Consider the following 14,639-nt stretch of genomic DNA (forward strand, 5'->3'; position numbering starts at 1 on the left):
CAAAACAGTGTTGCAAGACACGATATTAAGGGCATCCTGTATTATAAAAGTGTTAAAAATTGCTTGTAATTTTTATATCACCTCACCACAACTGCTGAAAGTAAATCAAACTCATGGCTATAATTTACTCTGAGATGCAGTATACTCAAAGAACAGCCTGACACCAAAAAACAGATTGGTTTTTATGCTTCACACAATTAATAATGTACTCATTATTCCCACCCCCTCCCCACCCCTGCTCCAGTTTCATGCTGTTGAGAATTGATTGTGTTTTTCTGACGTAGAACATGCTATGGTGACATTAAACTTTTTTTCAATCCTTTATGGGATATATGCATCACTGGCAAGGGCAGCCTTGATTGTCCATCTCAAATGCCCTTTGCGTGTGTGGTGATGAGTTGCCTTTTTGCGTCCTGCAGCCCATACAATGCAAGCACACCCACAGTTCTGTTAGGGAGGGAGCTTGAGGATTTTAACATAGTGATAATCATTTTGTGTCAGTGTGGTATGTGGCATGGGTGAGAACCAGAGGTGCTGGTACGTCTTGAGTCCTTGTCCTTCTCATTGGTAGAAGGTTGTGAGTTTGGAAAGTTCTGTTGAAACAAGCTTTGGTAATTTGTTCAACGGATCTTGAATACTGGACACACTTTGGGCTAGTGACGGAGGGACCGGCTCTTTAAGTTAGGGGATTGGGTGCTGATCAAGCTCCCTTAAGGGAGAGGTAATGGCTCAATGATATTATTGTTGGACTGTTAAACCAGAGATCCAAGCAATGTTCTGGGGACCCAGGTTCAAATCCTACCACAGCAGGTGATGGAATTTGAATTTAATAAATATCGGAAATTAAGAGTCTAATGACAACATTGCCGATTGTCAGAAAAACCCATCAGGTTCATTCATGTCCTTTCAGGAAGGAAACTACCGTCCTTATCCGAGCAATGTGGTTGATTCTTAACTGCCCTATGTGCGATCAGGGAGATCAATAAATGCTAGCCTAGCCAGTGACACCCTCATCTATAATGGAAAAGGCAGTGGAATAGAGAGGGTCACTTTGAGACCAGCAGAGGCTAGCTAAGGGAATAATCAATCAGTGCTTCTCTTTAGTTTATTATTGAAACATTTGTTCCAAACTTGGAATTGGAAAATTAAGAATTGAATCAAGTTATTGTGGTACTAAATTAATAATAGGTTATAAGATCAAATCAGTTATAACTGAGGCATTAGTTGAGGTCAATAGTTCAATCAGAGTGGTACCCAGATTGTTAAAATAACAATAGCGGTTTCCTTTTACACTTTTGATGGGACTTGCTAACACATGGGAGCTTCAGGGTACATGGGCATCATAGGGGTATGTTGGAAATGTCTCTGACTACACCAGCTCAAGGTCAGGATTTGCAGGGTCCAGAGACAGCAGGGGTCACTGTGGAGCATCAAGAAGGATTAGAATTCCCTGGATAGCAGATTCCAGCAGTGGTCATTTCCAGGCAGTGGAAGTTTAGGATAGCAGGTTGGTAGACACCCAAAAACGAAGGAAGTGGCAGCAAGTGCAGGAATCTGCAGGGTGCTTGCTACTCCGAAACCAGTATTCAACACTGGAGCCTGCTGGGAGTGAGGATATCCTGAAGTAGTTCAGTCCAAGAGCATTTACTAATCACCAAAAGGCAGCCAGTATATAAATGCAGTTGTTAAGGGACATTCCACAGTCAAGGGATAGATAGGCATTTCTGTACCTATCACTAAGAGTCCCATGTGGTGCTTTGCTTCCATAGTGCCAGGACAAATGTCAGCAACAAAGAGAATGCAAAGTATTCTAGAGGAGGACAGAATTGATCCAGTTGTTGGTGGTACTCATTGACATTAACAACATAGAGAGGGAAAGCATCTATGGTTAGATTTTGAGGAACTAGGAAGGAAGCTAAAAAGTGAGACTTTAATGATAACATTGTTAAGGGCCACACACTTAGTGAATGTACAACTAGAAAGACAGCTAGGGTCAATGCTTATTTGGGAGTACATTGCTGGAAGGAATACTTGGGATTCTTGGGCACTGTGACCATATATTGGGGTAGAAAGCATCTATTCAAAATGAACAGGTTGCACTTGAATAGGCCTGGGACCATTACCCTCACAGGGAGTTACACAAGTCTGGCTGGTGAAAACAAATTTGGCTGGGGTGGGCAGCGACATAATGAAGGAGAGAAAAGTAAACATAAAAATCAGCAAGAAGCTAGAGTGGCAGGGATTGAGAGGCGAGTAGTTTCACATTGAATGGGAGCAAAAAAACAGTAATCTTAAGCTTTTAGTTAGGTTCTCTCAAGAGGTCATGAGAGACACTGAACATATTGAAGGACGCTGAATATATTGAAGGAGATCGATTTTTAATCATAAGGGGATAAAGGGTGATGGAGAGCAGGCAGGAAAGTGGAGTTGAGTCTGAAATGAGATCAGCCATGATCATATAGAATAGTGGAGCCGGCCTGAGGGGCTGAATGGCCTAATCTTGCTCCTAGATCTTATGTTGTCCATTTTGGCTATCTCTCTTCTAAAGATTAAGTTTCTCGAAATGTTTAGTTCCCAACCTTGATCACCTTGCAACAAAGAAAGGTTTTGCCTTCTCAAATCCGACTCAGGAGAAAGTGTCGCAGATACTTAAATTTCAGTTGCAGAGTAGGGTTGGGGCAGTTGTCAGTGTGACTCAGGCCCAACATCCTAGGATACAGTATGGAGACAATGAGGCATGCGGGCTGCTAAATGCAGAGGTGGTCTGTGTGAAAGATTGCCCTTGGTGCTATAAGACCTTTGAGAAAAGTGAATAAAACTTAAAAAAAACTGTCACCCCTCATGACTTCACATAATCCTCATAGACCATCCATGCTAATGTATGCCTCAACACAGATGTCATGGCTTTTATGTACTTCATACCAATCTATGCCCCATACCAACTTAACACTAATCCAAGGCTCACACGCTATCGTTTGACTTAACTTCCCATTCTGATTCTCCCATATCCCACATGGACAAACCTTATTTGTCAAAGTAAAATAATATTTTAACGGTGTGCAGACTTAAAAATCTCACTGCATTCATTTTGTTTAAATTCATTCAAGTGGCTAGAGTCCTAAAAGAAAATGCTTTTGAAGTCGGAGGTCCACATCAATGACTTCATTACCACTTGGATATGTCAAACAAACTGTGTACTGATAGGCACCCAGCTATGATAATGATAGGTAGTGGAACAGATATCTTGGGCTGAGGTCAGCAAATTGTTTTTGTTTAAAATAAAACAGTCTGTTTTAATGCGAAGGGCAAGAGACATAAATACCTCTCTGACTCTACCCAAAGAATACCCTCTCTCCAAACAGTTCTGCTGCTTTATCTATATTTTTTGACCGAAAGGCCTAAAATCCATGGATGCAATTTTGGACGTCATCAATGAAATTTGGATTTGCTTGCAAAGCAATGGAAAAAATATAGCTGCCTGTATAAACTGTGGATATGCAAACTGCAATCCATCCCTCCATTTTCGGGTGTGGGAATTCCAGAAACTGGGATCCAGTGCCATTTTTCCTATGGCAGGGAAGCCTTCCATAATCACATGAATCAATGAATCAAATTTCCATGGATTTCATCCTGTGATGGGAGAGGGAATTTTACCATGAGCCGCATCAACCCTTTGCGTAAAGTTAAATGCATTCAAAAGCAACACTTGCACGCAAATAAAACTCAAAATGCAGCAGAAGTTGGAAATCTGAAATGAAAAACAGGAAACTTGGAACTATTCAGGCATCTTCTGGAGAGAGAGGGATAGAGTTAACTTTTCAGGTTGATGATTTTTCAACAGAACACCATTAATACATTATACTGACAAGTCAGAACGTAGTGTAATCTGTTCTTCAGAACACAAACAACCAGAATATGTAAATAAATCCTGTAATCCAGTAAAGGGTTTCGTACCTGAGTTACGAGCAACATTCCAAATAAATATAAGATCACACAAACAATAACCGTCACATATAACCTTTTGTCTCGCAGAAATTTGGGAAACTCATCAAGAAGGCTTGTTATAATTGTCTCTAGTGAAAGAAAATGGAGTGATATCAATCAATAATTAACACATAGAAAACATAAGAAATCATCTTCCCCCATACACATCCCCTCCCTTCTGGTGCTTAAGACAACGCAGCTTTGTGCTGACTTGGCTTGGCCTGAGATATTTCCTTCACTCTGCCAACACTGTCCAGTATCAGCGGTCTGGCAGAAGGAAAACTGAATGCTGTGGCTTCCCAGCAAGATAGCTGTCCAACCATGGCAGCCCATCTTCATCAGGAGTCAAGCATTTAACAGACAGTGGAAATTGTGTACAATACTGGCAGACATTACTCCAGTTAACAAAGAGAAAGCTGGGGAAAATGTACATTACAGGAAATTCTCCCGACCTCATCTTCCAGAATCATAGAATCCCTGCAGAGTGGAAGCAAGCCATTCAGCCGATTGAGTCCACACTGACCCTTCAAAGTGCACCCCACTATCCTATTACTCTACATTTCCCATGGCTAACCCAACTAGCCTGCACATCCTGGGATACTATGGAAAATTCAGCATGGGCAATCCATCTAACCTGCACATTTTTGGACTGTGGGAGGAAAGTGGAGCACTCAGAGGAAATCCAGGGAGAATGTGCAAACTCCACAGAGATAGTTGCCCAAGGGTCCTTAATACTGAGAAGCAGCTGTACTAACCACTCAGCCACCATGCTGCCAGCTAGGACTATTGTATTCACTTCTTTACTCAGTTTAGGCTTGCTCAGTTCATATGGTTCTGGTTGGAAACATGTTGTTTGTTTTGAGTTGTGTGGGAGGTGGGAATGCCTTGTTAGCAAGTGAACAGGACTTGGTCTTCCTGCCTGCCTTCATATAGATGGGCTTAAAATGATGGTTTAGAGAACAAGATAAGGTTGAAGAGGTTGAAAATTGTGCACCAAATGTGGAATGGTGCACAAAGAGCAGGAGTTGGCAGGGTGGACTTATTTAGAATTGAATATAAAGCTAAAGGAAATGATAGAAAGTGGGCAGGACAAGCCAAAAAGGAATGTAAGGGGAAGTATAACTATTTAAAATTAATGTACGCCAAGAACTCATGTAAGTCGGCGCCAATGGGACTGATTGACAATTACCTGTGCAATAACCAGCCTTGGCAATTTTTAAAATAACCGGTGACTTACAAAGAAGGGAGGATGGAGGCGTAAGACTGAAATCAAATAAACCTGATTTCTCGGGTGAAAGTAACAACTCACAGCCTCACCCACCTTTAACGATGTAACACATCTGAAGTTTTCAGCCGACAAGGAGCTGAATGGAGGCATTTGGACAAGTAGGTGTGGGCTTTAAAATGCATTAAAGTAGGGTGGTTTTCTGGAATATAATTTGAGAATGGTTAAAGAAGCCATCATTTTCTCGTTGGCTTGCAACAAGACCAGTTAATCCCTCTTAACTTCCACTCTCACCACTCCCACTTTGCCTTGTAGTCTTGCATTGTTATTACTCTTGTTGTAATTTTCTAATTCCTTTATGAATGCCACGATTGACTCTGCCTCCACTACCCTGTCAGGTTTCATCACACCTCTTTACATCCCATTCACTGTCTAAAAAAGAAGGCCCTATGTCATTTTTGGTGCTTTTGAGGTTCATGTTAAATCATTGGCTTGTTCTGCCAATGGGAATACTTTTTCTCCATCAACTCCGTCAAGTCACCTGATGATTTTGAACAGTTCTGTCAAAACTCTTCTCAACCTTCTCTTCTCCTTAGTGGGCGGCACGGTGGCACAGTGGTTAGCACTGCTGCCTCACAGCGCCTGAGACCCGGGTTCAATTCCCGACTCAGGCGACTGACTGTGTGGAGTTTGCATGTTCTCCCCGTGTCTGTGCGGGTTTCCTCCGGGTGCTCCGGTTTCCTCCCACAAGTCCAAAGATGTGCAGGTCAGGTGAATTGGCCATGCTAAATTGCCCGTAGTGTTGGGTTGCGCTTTGGCGGGTCGGTGTGGACTTGTTGGGCCGAAGGGCCTGTTTCCACACTGTAAGTAATCTAATCTAATCCAAAGGTCAACAGTTCTAGTTTTTTCAATCAAACAAGGAAGATCCTCAGATTGATGTTTAGATGACTGAAAGCATCACTGGCAATGGACAAAATGGGGCATGGTGTCTTCAACCTGGGTGGGCAGTACATCCTGGGAACCAGATGGAGCCCATTGTCTACCATTAGCTGTGATCCTTGCCATCACTCTCCAATCTGTATTGCTACCTGCAACAGGTCAATGCTGGGACATTGCCTGGAGTGAACAGAATCAGAGTCAGTATGGTGAGCAAACGCATGGTATCCATGTCTGCTGGATGTTACCACATGGGAGGGGAGTTATCCTGCATGAAGTGGAAACATGCTTCGCTGTTAAGTGCTATCTTGATGGACAGTATCAGTTTATGATGTGACATTCAACAGATAGCTACATTACATAGGGCGGCACAATGGCTCAGTGAGTAGCACTGCTGCCTCACAGCACCAGGGTCCCAGGTTCGATTCCAGCCTCGGGTGACTGGCTGTGTGGAGTTTGCACGTTGTGTCTGAGTGGGTTTCCTCCGGGTGCTCCAGTTTCCTCTCACAGTCCAACAATGTGCAGGTGAATTGGCCATGCTAAATTATACCATAGTGTTAGTGGAAGATGGGAAATGGTTCTGGGTGGGTTACTCTTCGGAGGGTCGGTGTGGACTGGTTGGGCCAAAGGGCCTGTTTCCACACTGTAAGGAATCTAATTACATCTGAGGCAAAAATAAAAATTACTGGAAATGTTCCACAGGTCTGGCAGCATCTGTATTGAGAAATCATAGTTAACGTTTCGGGTTGAGTGGCCCTTCCAGCTCTGAGAAAGCTTTGAGCTCCCTGAGTGCTTTTTTAAAAAAAATTAGTTAGAAGAAGCATGAGTGGGTGGAGAATCACACAGACTCAGGCTTTTGGTGTTTCTTTCAGTTGAAGTTGGAATTTGAAGCTGATGGATACAGCTGTCTTTCTGCTGCAGCAAAATAAAACTCGAGTTCTCTCTCTCTCTGCTGTGAGATTATCTCTTTGTCCTGCACTAGCGGAGGTTTATATTATGTTTAGCTACACTGAACTAAACGCTCAAAGAACTAATAACAACCTGGTTAGCTCCTCCCAGGAATGAGGAAAATCTGCTGAATCTAGCACTGCCAAGCGTGTGTTTATAAAATGCTGCTTTATTCAAACAGTTGATGATTAGTAGTTAATTTCTACATAGGTTTTGGTTAGATATTTCAATAGTTAAAGTTCTTTTCTTGTTTGTGTTTTTGCTATGTGCAAAGAATAAAGGGAGTCTTGCTTAAAGCTGAGTAGTTTGACCAGTCGAATCACATCTGATATAAAGAGCCTTACATTTGCTTTCAAATAATTTAAAGTTGGGGGTCTAGGTTATCTCCTTGAATATTTTGAGATGGTTTGGTCTGGTCCATAATGCATTAAGGGAGGTGACAGCAAAGTGGCATTATAACTGGACTGACAATCCAAAAACTCAGGTAATGTTCTGGGTTTGAACCCTGCTACGCAGAGGGTGGAATTTCAATTCAATAAAAACCTGGAATTAGGAATCTAATGACTCAACACTGCCAGTTGTTGGAAAAATCCATCTAGTTCACTAATGTTCTTTAGAGAATGATGCTGCCATTTTTACTTGGTCTAGCTTACATATGACTCCAACACCTATGTTACGCATCAAGATCTGGACAATGTCCAGGATTGGGTTGATAAATAGCAAGTAACATTTGCATCACGTAAGTGCCAGATAATAATCATGTCCAATAAGAAAGATTGTCGCCCCTTGACATTAACATTGCTGAAGCCCTCACTATCAACATCTTGATGCTTACCATTGACCAGAAACTGTATGGAAGTAGGCATACAAATGCAGTGGCTACAAGAGCAAGTCAGATATTAGGAATCCTGTAACGAGTAATTCAACTCCTGACTCCCAAAGCCTGTCTACCATCTATGCGGGTAAAAAATGAGGTCTGCAGATGCTGGAGATCACAGCTGCAAATGTGTTGCTGGTCAAAGCACAGCAGGCCAGGCAGCATCTCAGGAATAGAGAATTCGACGTTTCGAGCATAAGCCCTTCATCAGGAATAAGAGAGAGAGCCAAGCAGGCTGAGATAAAAGGTAGGGAGGAGGGACTAGGGGGAGGGGCGATGGAGTTGGGATAGGTGGAAGGAGGTCAAGGTGAGGGTGATAGGCCGGAGTGGGGTGGGGTTGCCTGGCCTGCTGTGCTTTGACCAGCAACACATTTGCAGCTACCATCTATGCGGCACAAGTCAGGTGCGTGATAGAACATTCCTCATTTTCCTGGATGAGTGTAGCTCCAACAGCATTTAAAAAGTGCAACATTATAATGCCCTCTAGGCAATTAGGGATGGGTAGTAAATGCTGACCGAGCCAGTGACACCCACATCTCATGGATGAATAAAAATATAACATGATTGCCTCTTATGAAACATCAAGCTGGACTTGAGAGTAGGTTTATATAATGTTTAGCTATACTGAACTAAATGCTAGAAGAACTAATAACAATCTGGTTAGCTCCTCCCAGGGACAGGTCTTTTTATCCTGATGGGAGGAGTTTTACTTTTGATGTCACTTAACCTTGTACTAAATGTCTTATACATTATTCATCACTGAATGATTAGGGATATATTTCAAAATCAAAATAGTGTGTGGCTCACTATCTGTAGGATATGGTGTTCCCAAGCATTGGCTTCCCTTTGTCCTTCTAAGTGGTAGATGTCACAAGTTTGAAAGGTGCTAACAAAAGAGCCTTGGTAAATTGTTGCAGTGAATCCTGGAGATGGTGCACATTGCTGTCATTGTGCACATGAACATTGAAGGTGATGGATACGGTATGACGCAAGCAGCTACACTATTCAGTATAATGTTGCACTTTTTAAGTGCTGTTGGACTACATTCATCCAGGAAAATTAGGAATATTCCATCATGCACCTGACATGTGCCTCATAGATGGTAGACACACTTTTGGAGTCAGGAGTTGAATTATTCACTCCAGGACCCCTAACATCTGACTTGCTCTTGTAGCCACTATATTTGTATGCCTAGTTTCGTTCAGTTTCTGGACAATGGTAAGCCCCAAGGTGTTGATAGTGAGGGCTTCTGCAATGTTAATGTCAAGGGGTGACAATCTTTCTTACTGGACATGATTATTACCTGGCACTTATATGGTGCAAATGTTATTTGCTATTTGTCAACACAATCCTGGACATTGTCCAGATCTTGATGCATTTGCACATGGACTGCTTCAGTATCTGACGATTTACAAATGCTGTTGAATGTGGTAGAATCATTAGCAAACATCTCCAACAAACACAAACATCTTCCTTTGAGCCATGTCTAACTCCAACCAGCAGAGAATATGTCCCTTAATGCACATTAAGTCCAGTTTTGCTTCTGATGCCATGTTTGGTTAAATGTGGCCTTTATGCTCTGGTCGGTTGATCTCACCTCAACTCTGTGATATTCAGCTCTTTTGTCTATGTTTGACCTAAAGCTGTAATGAGGTCAGAAGCTGAACAGGCTTAGCAAATCCCATGCTGAACATCAATGGTTAGGGTGTTGCTGAGCAAGAACTGCTTGATATCAGGATCATCAACCCTTTCCATCACTATGCTAATGACTGACAGTGACTGATAAAGTGGTAAATGGATTCAGTTCGATTTGGGGTCAATGGACAGGATATACCTGGGCAATATTTGATATTGTCAGCTATTGTTAGAAGGAAGAAAATCTAAATCAGAGCGCTAGGGCAACATCTCAGCAGAGTAAGGCAATCCTTCTAACCAGCCTGTTTTGACATCCAAACTCATCTGAAGCTGGTTTTGTACTTATACTGGAATAGTTTGACTCGTGGCACAGCTACTTCTGTAGGATAAGTCTTCAGTACACAACATAATGCATTGAAGTATTTACCCATTAGAAAAAGTGCAATTATACTTCCAAAACTGAAGAAAACTCTGGATTCAAATTCGAGTATTGGGACTTACAGTGATTTCAATGTCCAGTGCACTTTCAAATTAGAACTGAAAAATTCAATAATTCTCCCTTAGTGAACAAAAAAATCAACTGTATTGTTTAATTCAACATCTGGCATAGCTTAAGAAAAACATTTTTGCAGTTGCTATAGTCTCCATTATTTGTATTTCTAATGGTTGGCTTTGCTAACTGAGACATTATCAATGTGTGGCTCAGTTTCAAAGGCACCAAAGAAGTTTATTTTAGCAGGGGAGTTGTTCATAAATTGATTGACAGTTTTTGGAGGTTGGATCAGAGTGGTGCTGGAAAAGGACAGCAGGTCAGGCAGCATCCGAGCAGCAGGAAAATCGACATTTCGGGCAAAAGCCCTTCATCAGGAAACTGTCAATTTTCCTGCTCCTCGGATGCTGCCTGACCTACTGTGCTTTTCCAGCATCACTCTGATCTAAACTCTGGTTTCCAGCATCTGCAGTCCTCACTTTTGCCTAGTTTTAGGTGGTTAGCAAAGGATAATCTCTCTTTAAAATGTTTTCTGTATATAGTTTTGATTGACCACTTAAGGGAATTCATTTTAAATGTTTTTTATCAGTACGAAGTGCATTTATATAAAACAGGTTTATCAGATTGTTAGAAATCTTTGCTTGTGTCCATTTGCAAAGGCATTTCTTCTGAAGTCAACCAGTAATGAAGAGTATGTGAATAGCTATGGAGGGTGCATTAGGTGCAGAGAAATGAGTATGTAGGAGCATAGTGATGGGTTGGGTATTAAGAGGATTGGGAATGAGTGCAGGTGGGGCAAGGGTTAGAAGGAAAAAAACCTACATCAGAAATCTAGGGCAACATCTCAGCAGAATAAGGCAATCCTTCCAACCAACCTGCTTTAACATCTGAACTCATCTGAAGCTGATTCGGGAAGAAAATAACACAAAATCTCTTGGCCTGTGTCTCCAGAAGTTCACTATACATGGCTAGTCTGAGTAGAAGTGACAAGATTGGGCTTCCGTAGATGGGAAATGTCACTATTCACATCTCCTATGGCCAAGACAAAAATCTAGCCCCAGGGGTCAGTCATAAGACACATGAGGACAATAGTTGCTGGGTGCACCAAATTGAGGGAATAAAACCAATTATCTTTTTTTTTCCCCACCCAGAAATGTTATCACACACAACTGAGTGCCCTCCCACCATCAAAATTGACTTTTGTTTTTCTTTTATTTAAACCAGTAAAAGCAGTGTTTTAAGTATTTATGAGCAAAGGCCATTTTGGGTGATTCAAACCATCAAAAGTGATAGGGTGGTAGAAACAGTGGGAAGGGACTGAATCATAATGGAGTTGGAGGGGGAAATAAATCACTCCAATCCTCTGCAGTGCCTACCTCTCCCTAAAGACATTGAGAACTTTGGTGGGCACCACATGCTCCCTCTCCAAGGACACTCAGGCTCGAACACAACCGCAAAAGGGAGGAAGACAGCCAGCAGACATAACCCCCTCCACGGCCCACTGCCCGGACCTGTTTAGAGCCAGCCTGGCCAGGCCCAGGAACAGACCCACAAGGAGGTCCTCCAATCTGCCCACACCCCTCTGCACTGGGTGCCCAAAGATCAGGAGTGTGGGGCTGAAGAGCAACCAAAAACATAACAGAAGGTTTTTCAAATAACTAAAAATGGGATGCAAATGCCCACAACCAACATAATCTATGGACTCCACAACCTAAACAATTGAACAATTGTTCTTTTGGTGGCGAAGTTTCTTGACCAATATAACACAAGCTAGTTCTTAATAAACAGACAACCAGATCATCTGGAATTTCAATTGATGTGATCTGTCTGCTGGGTAACTCTGCAGAAGGTCCAACATGTCAGTCTTCTTGTTACTATTTAGAATGGTTCATGCAATTTGCATACAACTTAGGAAGAAATCTTGCAAAAATATGCTTTAAACAGTTAACTCACTATTTGATTCAATAGGTTTACTCCTTGGAAAATTAGACGCAAATTAAATTAACAAACACAGCACTCACCTACAACTGCAAACTGACTGGTTAATCCTATTGTGACAATCATACTGAAAAATATAGCAGACCAAAGAGGGGCAATTGGAAGGTGGAGAAGGGCTTCTGGATATGCTAGAAAGACCAATCCTAAACCTAGATGGTAAATAAAAGTGACGCAATGTTATTAATGAGTTTCAAAGTCAGCAGCAAAATGTTTCATTTTATCTAATAGAGCTGTAAAGAGGTGTAGTTCTGTTTTTCTGCATGCCACTAAACCCCTTATGCCCTCTCTACCATCATGTTGACTGGAACCTTCTGCCAGGCAGCTAAGGTTGGCATTTGAAATGTGCAGTCCCCTCCACAGTGCACACTTATTGCAGTGTGCCAGAGGCGAGGACAGGAGCTCCGAACTGACAAGGCGGTTCCAGCCATCGATAGGACCAGTCATGTCCCACCAGGGGCAATAAGGAAAAGTACCATGTGTGGTTCCACACCAATGCTATGCCAGCTCTTAAACACAACCCGATGTCAACTGACATCATTCACCACAGAAGAGAAAGGAAAACAGCTCCTCCAAACTGCCCCAAATCTTGCTTGTGATGTCGAATTGCCATTAAGTCCAACATTAAAAATGACATGAAATCAAAGTGAATCAAAAAGGGACATGCAAAAAATATAAACATTACTATATTTTTACATTTAATTCTCAAAGTATCTTACAAGAAGGGGTCAGTGTTTTCCCTCCCACACCTGCCCAGAATTCAGGCTGGAATAGAGAAAAAAAATAGATTCTTGGGGTCAGAATTCCAAACTTTTCTCTGTATTCCCTATATCCTTCATAAACTACAGAAAGTGTTGAGTCACAATTTGGCAGACATATCCTATGTTATTAGCGTTTTCATATGAAGGCTTTTGGAGATTCAAATACCAGCCCCAAGCCCCCTGTCACAATGGGATTTGGGAGTCTGTGGGATCCCTATCTGGTAAACTAGTTCATGAATCTCAGAGAGAATACGGTTAGGAGTCAGAAACCTTTTGGCACTTAGGTTTCCATGCTCCATTCATATCCTGTCTGTCCCTCAATGACTATCATACCTCTTTGCAACTTCTGTGGCCCCTCATCCCCCAATCCCAATTTACTTTATGCTCATCCGTACCCCTCATATACCCTCCACATGCCATAAATTACTCCCCATATTCTTTTCATGTCCCCAGACATCATTCAAATCCATCCTTCCATTGCTGGCTATATAAGAATCAATGTGCCATTTCTTTAAAATGATTCAAAAGCTGATTAAATAGGCAAACAAGTTAAAACATTTCCTCTGTTAAGTACCAATCAAACAAAATAGAGGGCTTTTCTCCTCTTAATCTTTCTTGATTCTGTCCAAATAAACAAACAGGTGCTTAAAGGAAAAAAAAACCTCAAAGAATATTTGCACTCCCTTTCAAACTATGTAAACAGACCTCTGTTGATCTAAGTCCATTAGCCATTCCGGAAAATGCTCATAATGGAGATCAAATAGAGAATCAGATTTCTCTAAAGTTATCATTAAGAACGGTTGGCTGAGAGCCAAAACTGATTGCAAGACTCAAACCTGTGGGCCAAAACAATGGTTTAGGTTGTTCTGGTGGAGGCGAAGGGAGAGGGGTATTTGGCTCAGAGCAAGCATTGGATAAACCAACTTATGATCAAGACATGGAAAGTTACATCTGATTGGCTAAGCTTTGTAATTAAACACTATGGAGTCGATTTTAAACTTTACCTACTGAGTGATAACATGTTGGAAAGGATTGCTCATCTGTTGTAGAAATCTATTGTGAGCGCCCATATAGGACTCAAAGAGCTTTATTAAAAAAAAACCAAGAGCTAACCTAAATCGTTGGGAAAAATCTAAAAGACCAGATGGAGTGGTCTCCAAACTTTCAATTGATCCAGAATTGAGAACATGGCAAATAGTTCTGATGACCAAAGGAAATCAGAATGCTAAGATGGCAAAATGAGCAGGTGGAATCGGAGGTGTTAAGACTACCCGTTTTTGATAGATTCCCTGTGAGAGTCTCAGATGGTTAGGTAAGATCATATATTTTAAATACTACAGATACCTGAATGCGAAACCTCTGAAACTGGTAAATTAATTTCATTAGCCACGTGTCCGAGGGTGGAGAAGATGGCAAATCCAGCTATCCAACTCGTCAGACAATTAATAACACCGACAATGATGGTATCTGTGAAACAGTCATTCTGGAACTTGTTGTAGGAAGACAGAGCTGTTATACCACCCAGTGACACTGACAGGGAAAAGAAAATTTGTGTTGCTGCATCTTTCCAAACCTGATAAAATGTAAGATAGGATGTATTAACAGCAGGGCTTTTGGAGTTCCGTTTGGCGATAGCTTCACATTTGTGGATATTTCACCCCATTCTTCCCCTTCCAACCCCCACCCCATGCCAATCCCACCACTATGGTCTCATGACGGCTGGTTCCAACACCATTGCTGCTTTTTCCCATCATGCATGTTGGCCATCTTTCCACTAGCCATGCAGAC

General features: G+C 41.8%; 1 protein-coding gene across 1 annotated transcript in view; it reads right to left on the bottom strand.

Moving 5' to 3' along the window:
- LOC132820328 (sodium- and chloride-dependent neutral and basic amino acid transporter B(0+)-like) overlaps positions 1–14,639 on the bottom strand; it is an 86,160-nt gene that overhangs the window by 14,721 nt on the left and 56,800 nt on the right. The window contains exons 8-10 of the mRNA XM_060832351.1: positions 14,196–14,424; positions 12,117–12,242; positions 3,955–4,073 (exon numbers count right to left, since the gene is read on the bottom strand). Coding sequence (XP_060688334.1) covers positions 3,955–4,073; positions 12,117–12,242; positions 14,196–14,424 — 474 coding nt within the window. The remainder of the gene's footprint in view (positions 1–3,954; positions 4,074–12,116; positions 12,243–14,195; positions 14,425–14,639) is intronic.

Source organism: Hemiscyllium ocellatum, chromosome 11, assembly GCF_020745735.1.
Source record: "Hemiscyllium ocellatum isolate sHemOce1 chromosome 11, sHemOce1.pat.X.cur, whole genome shotgun sequence".
Taxonomy (NCBI): Eukaryota; Metazoa; Chordata; class Chondrichthyes; order Orectolobiformes; family Hemiscylliidae; genus Hemiscyllium; species Hemiscyllium ocellatum.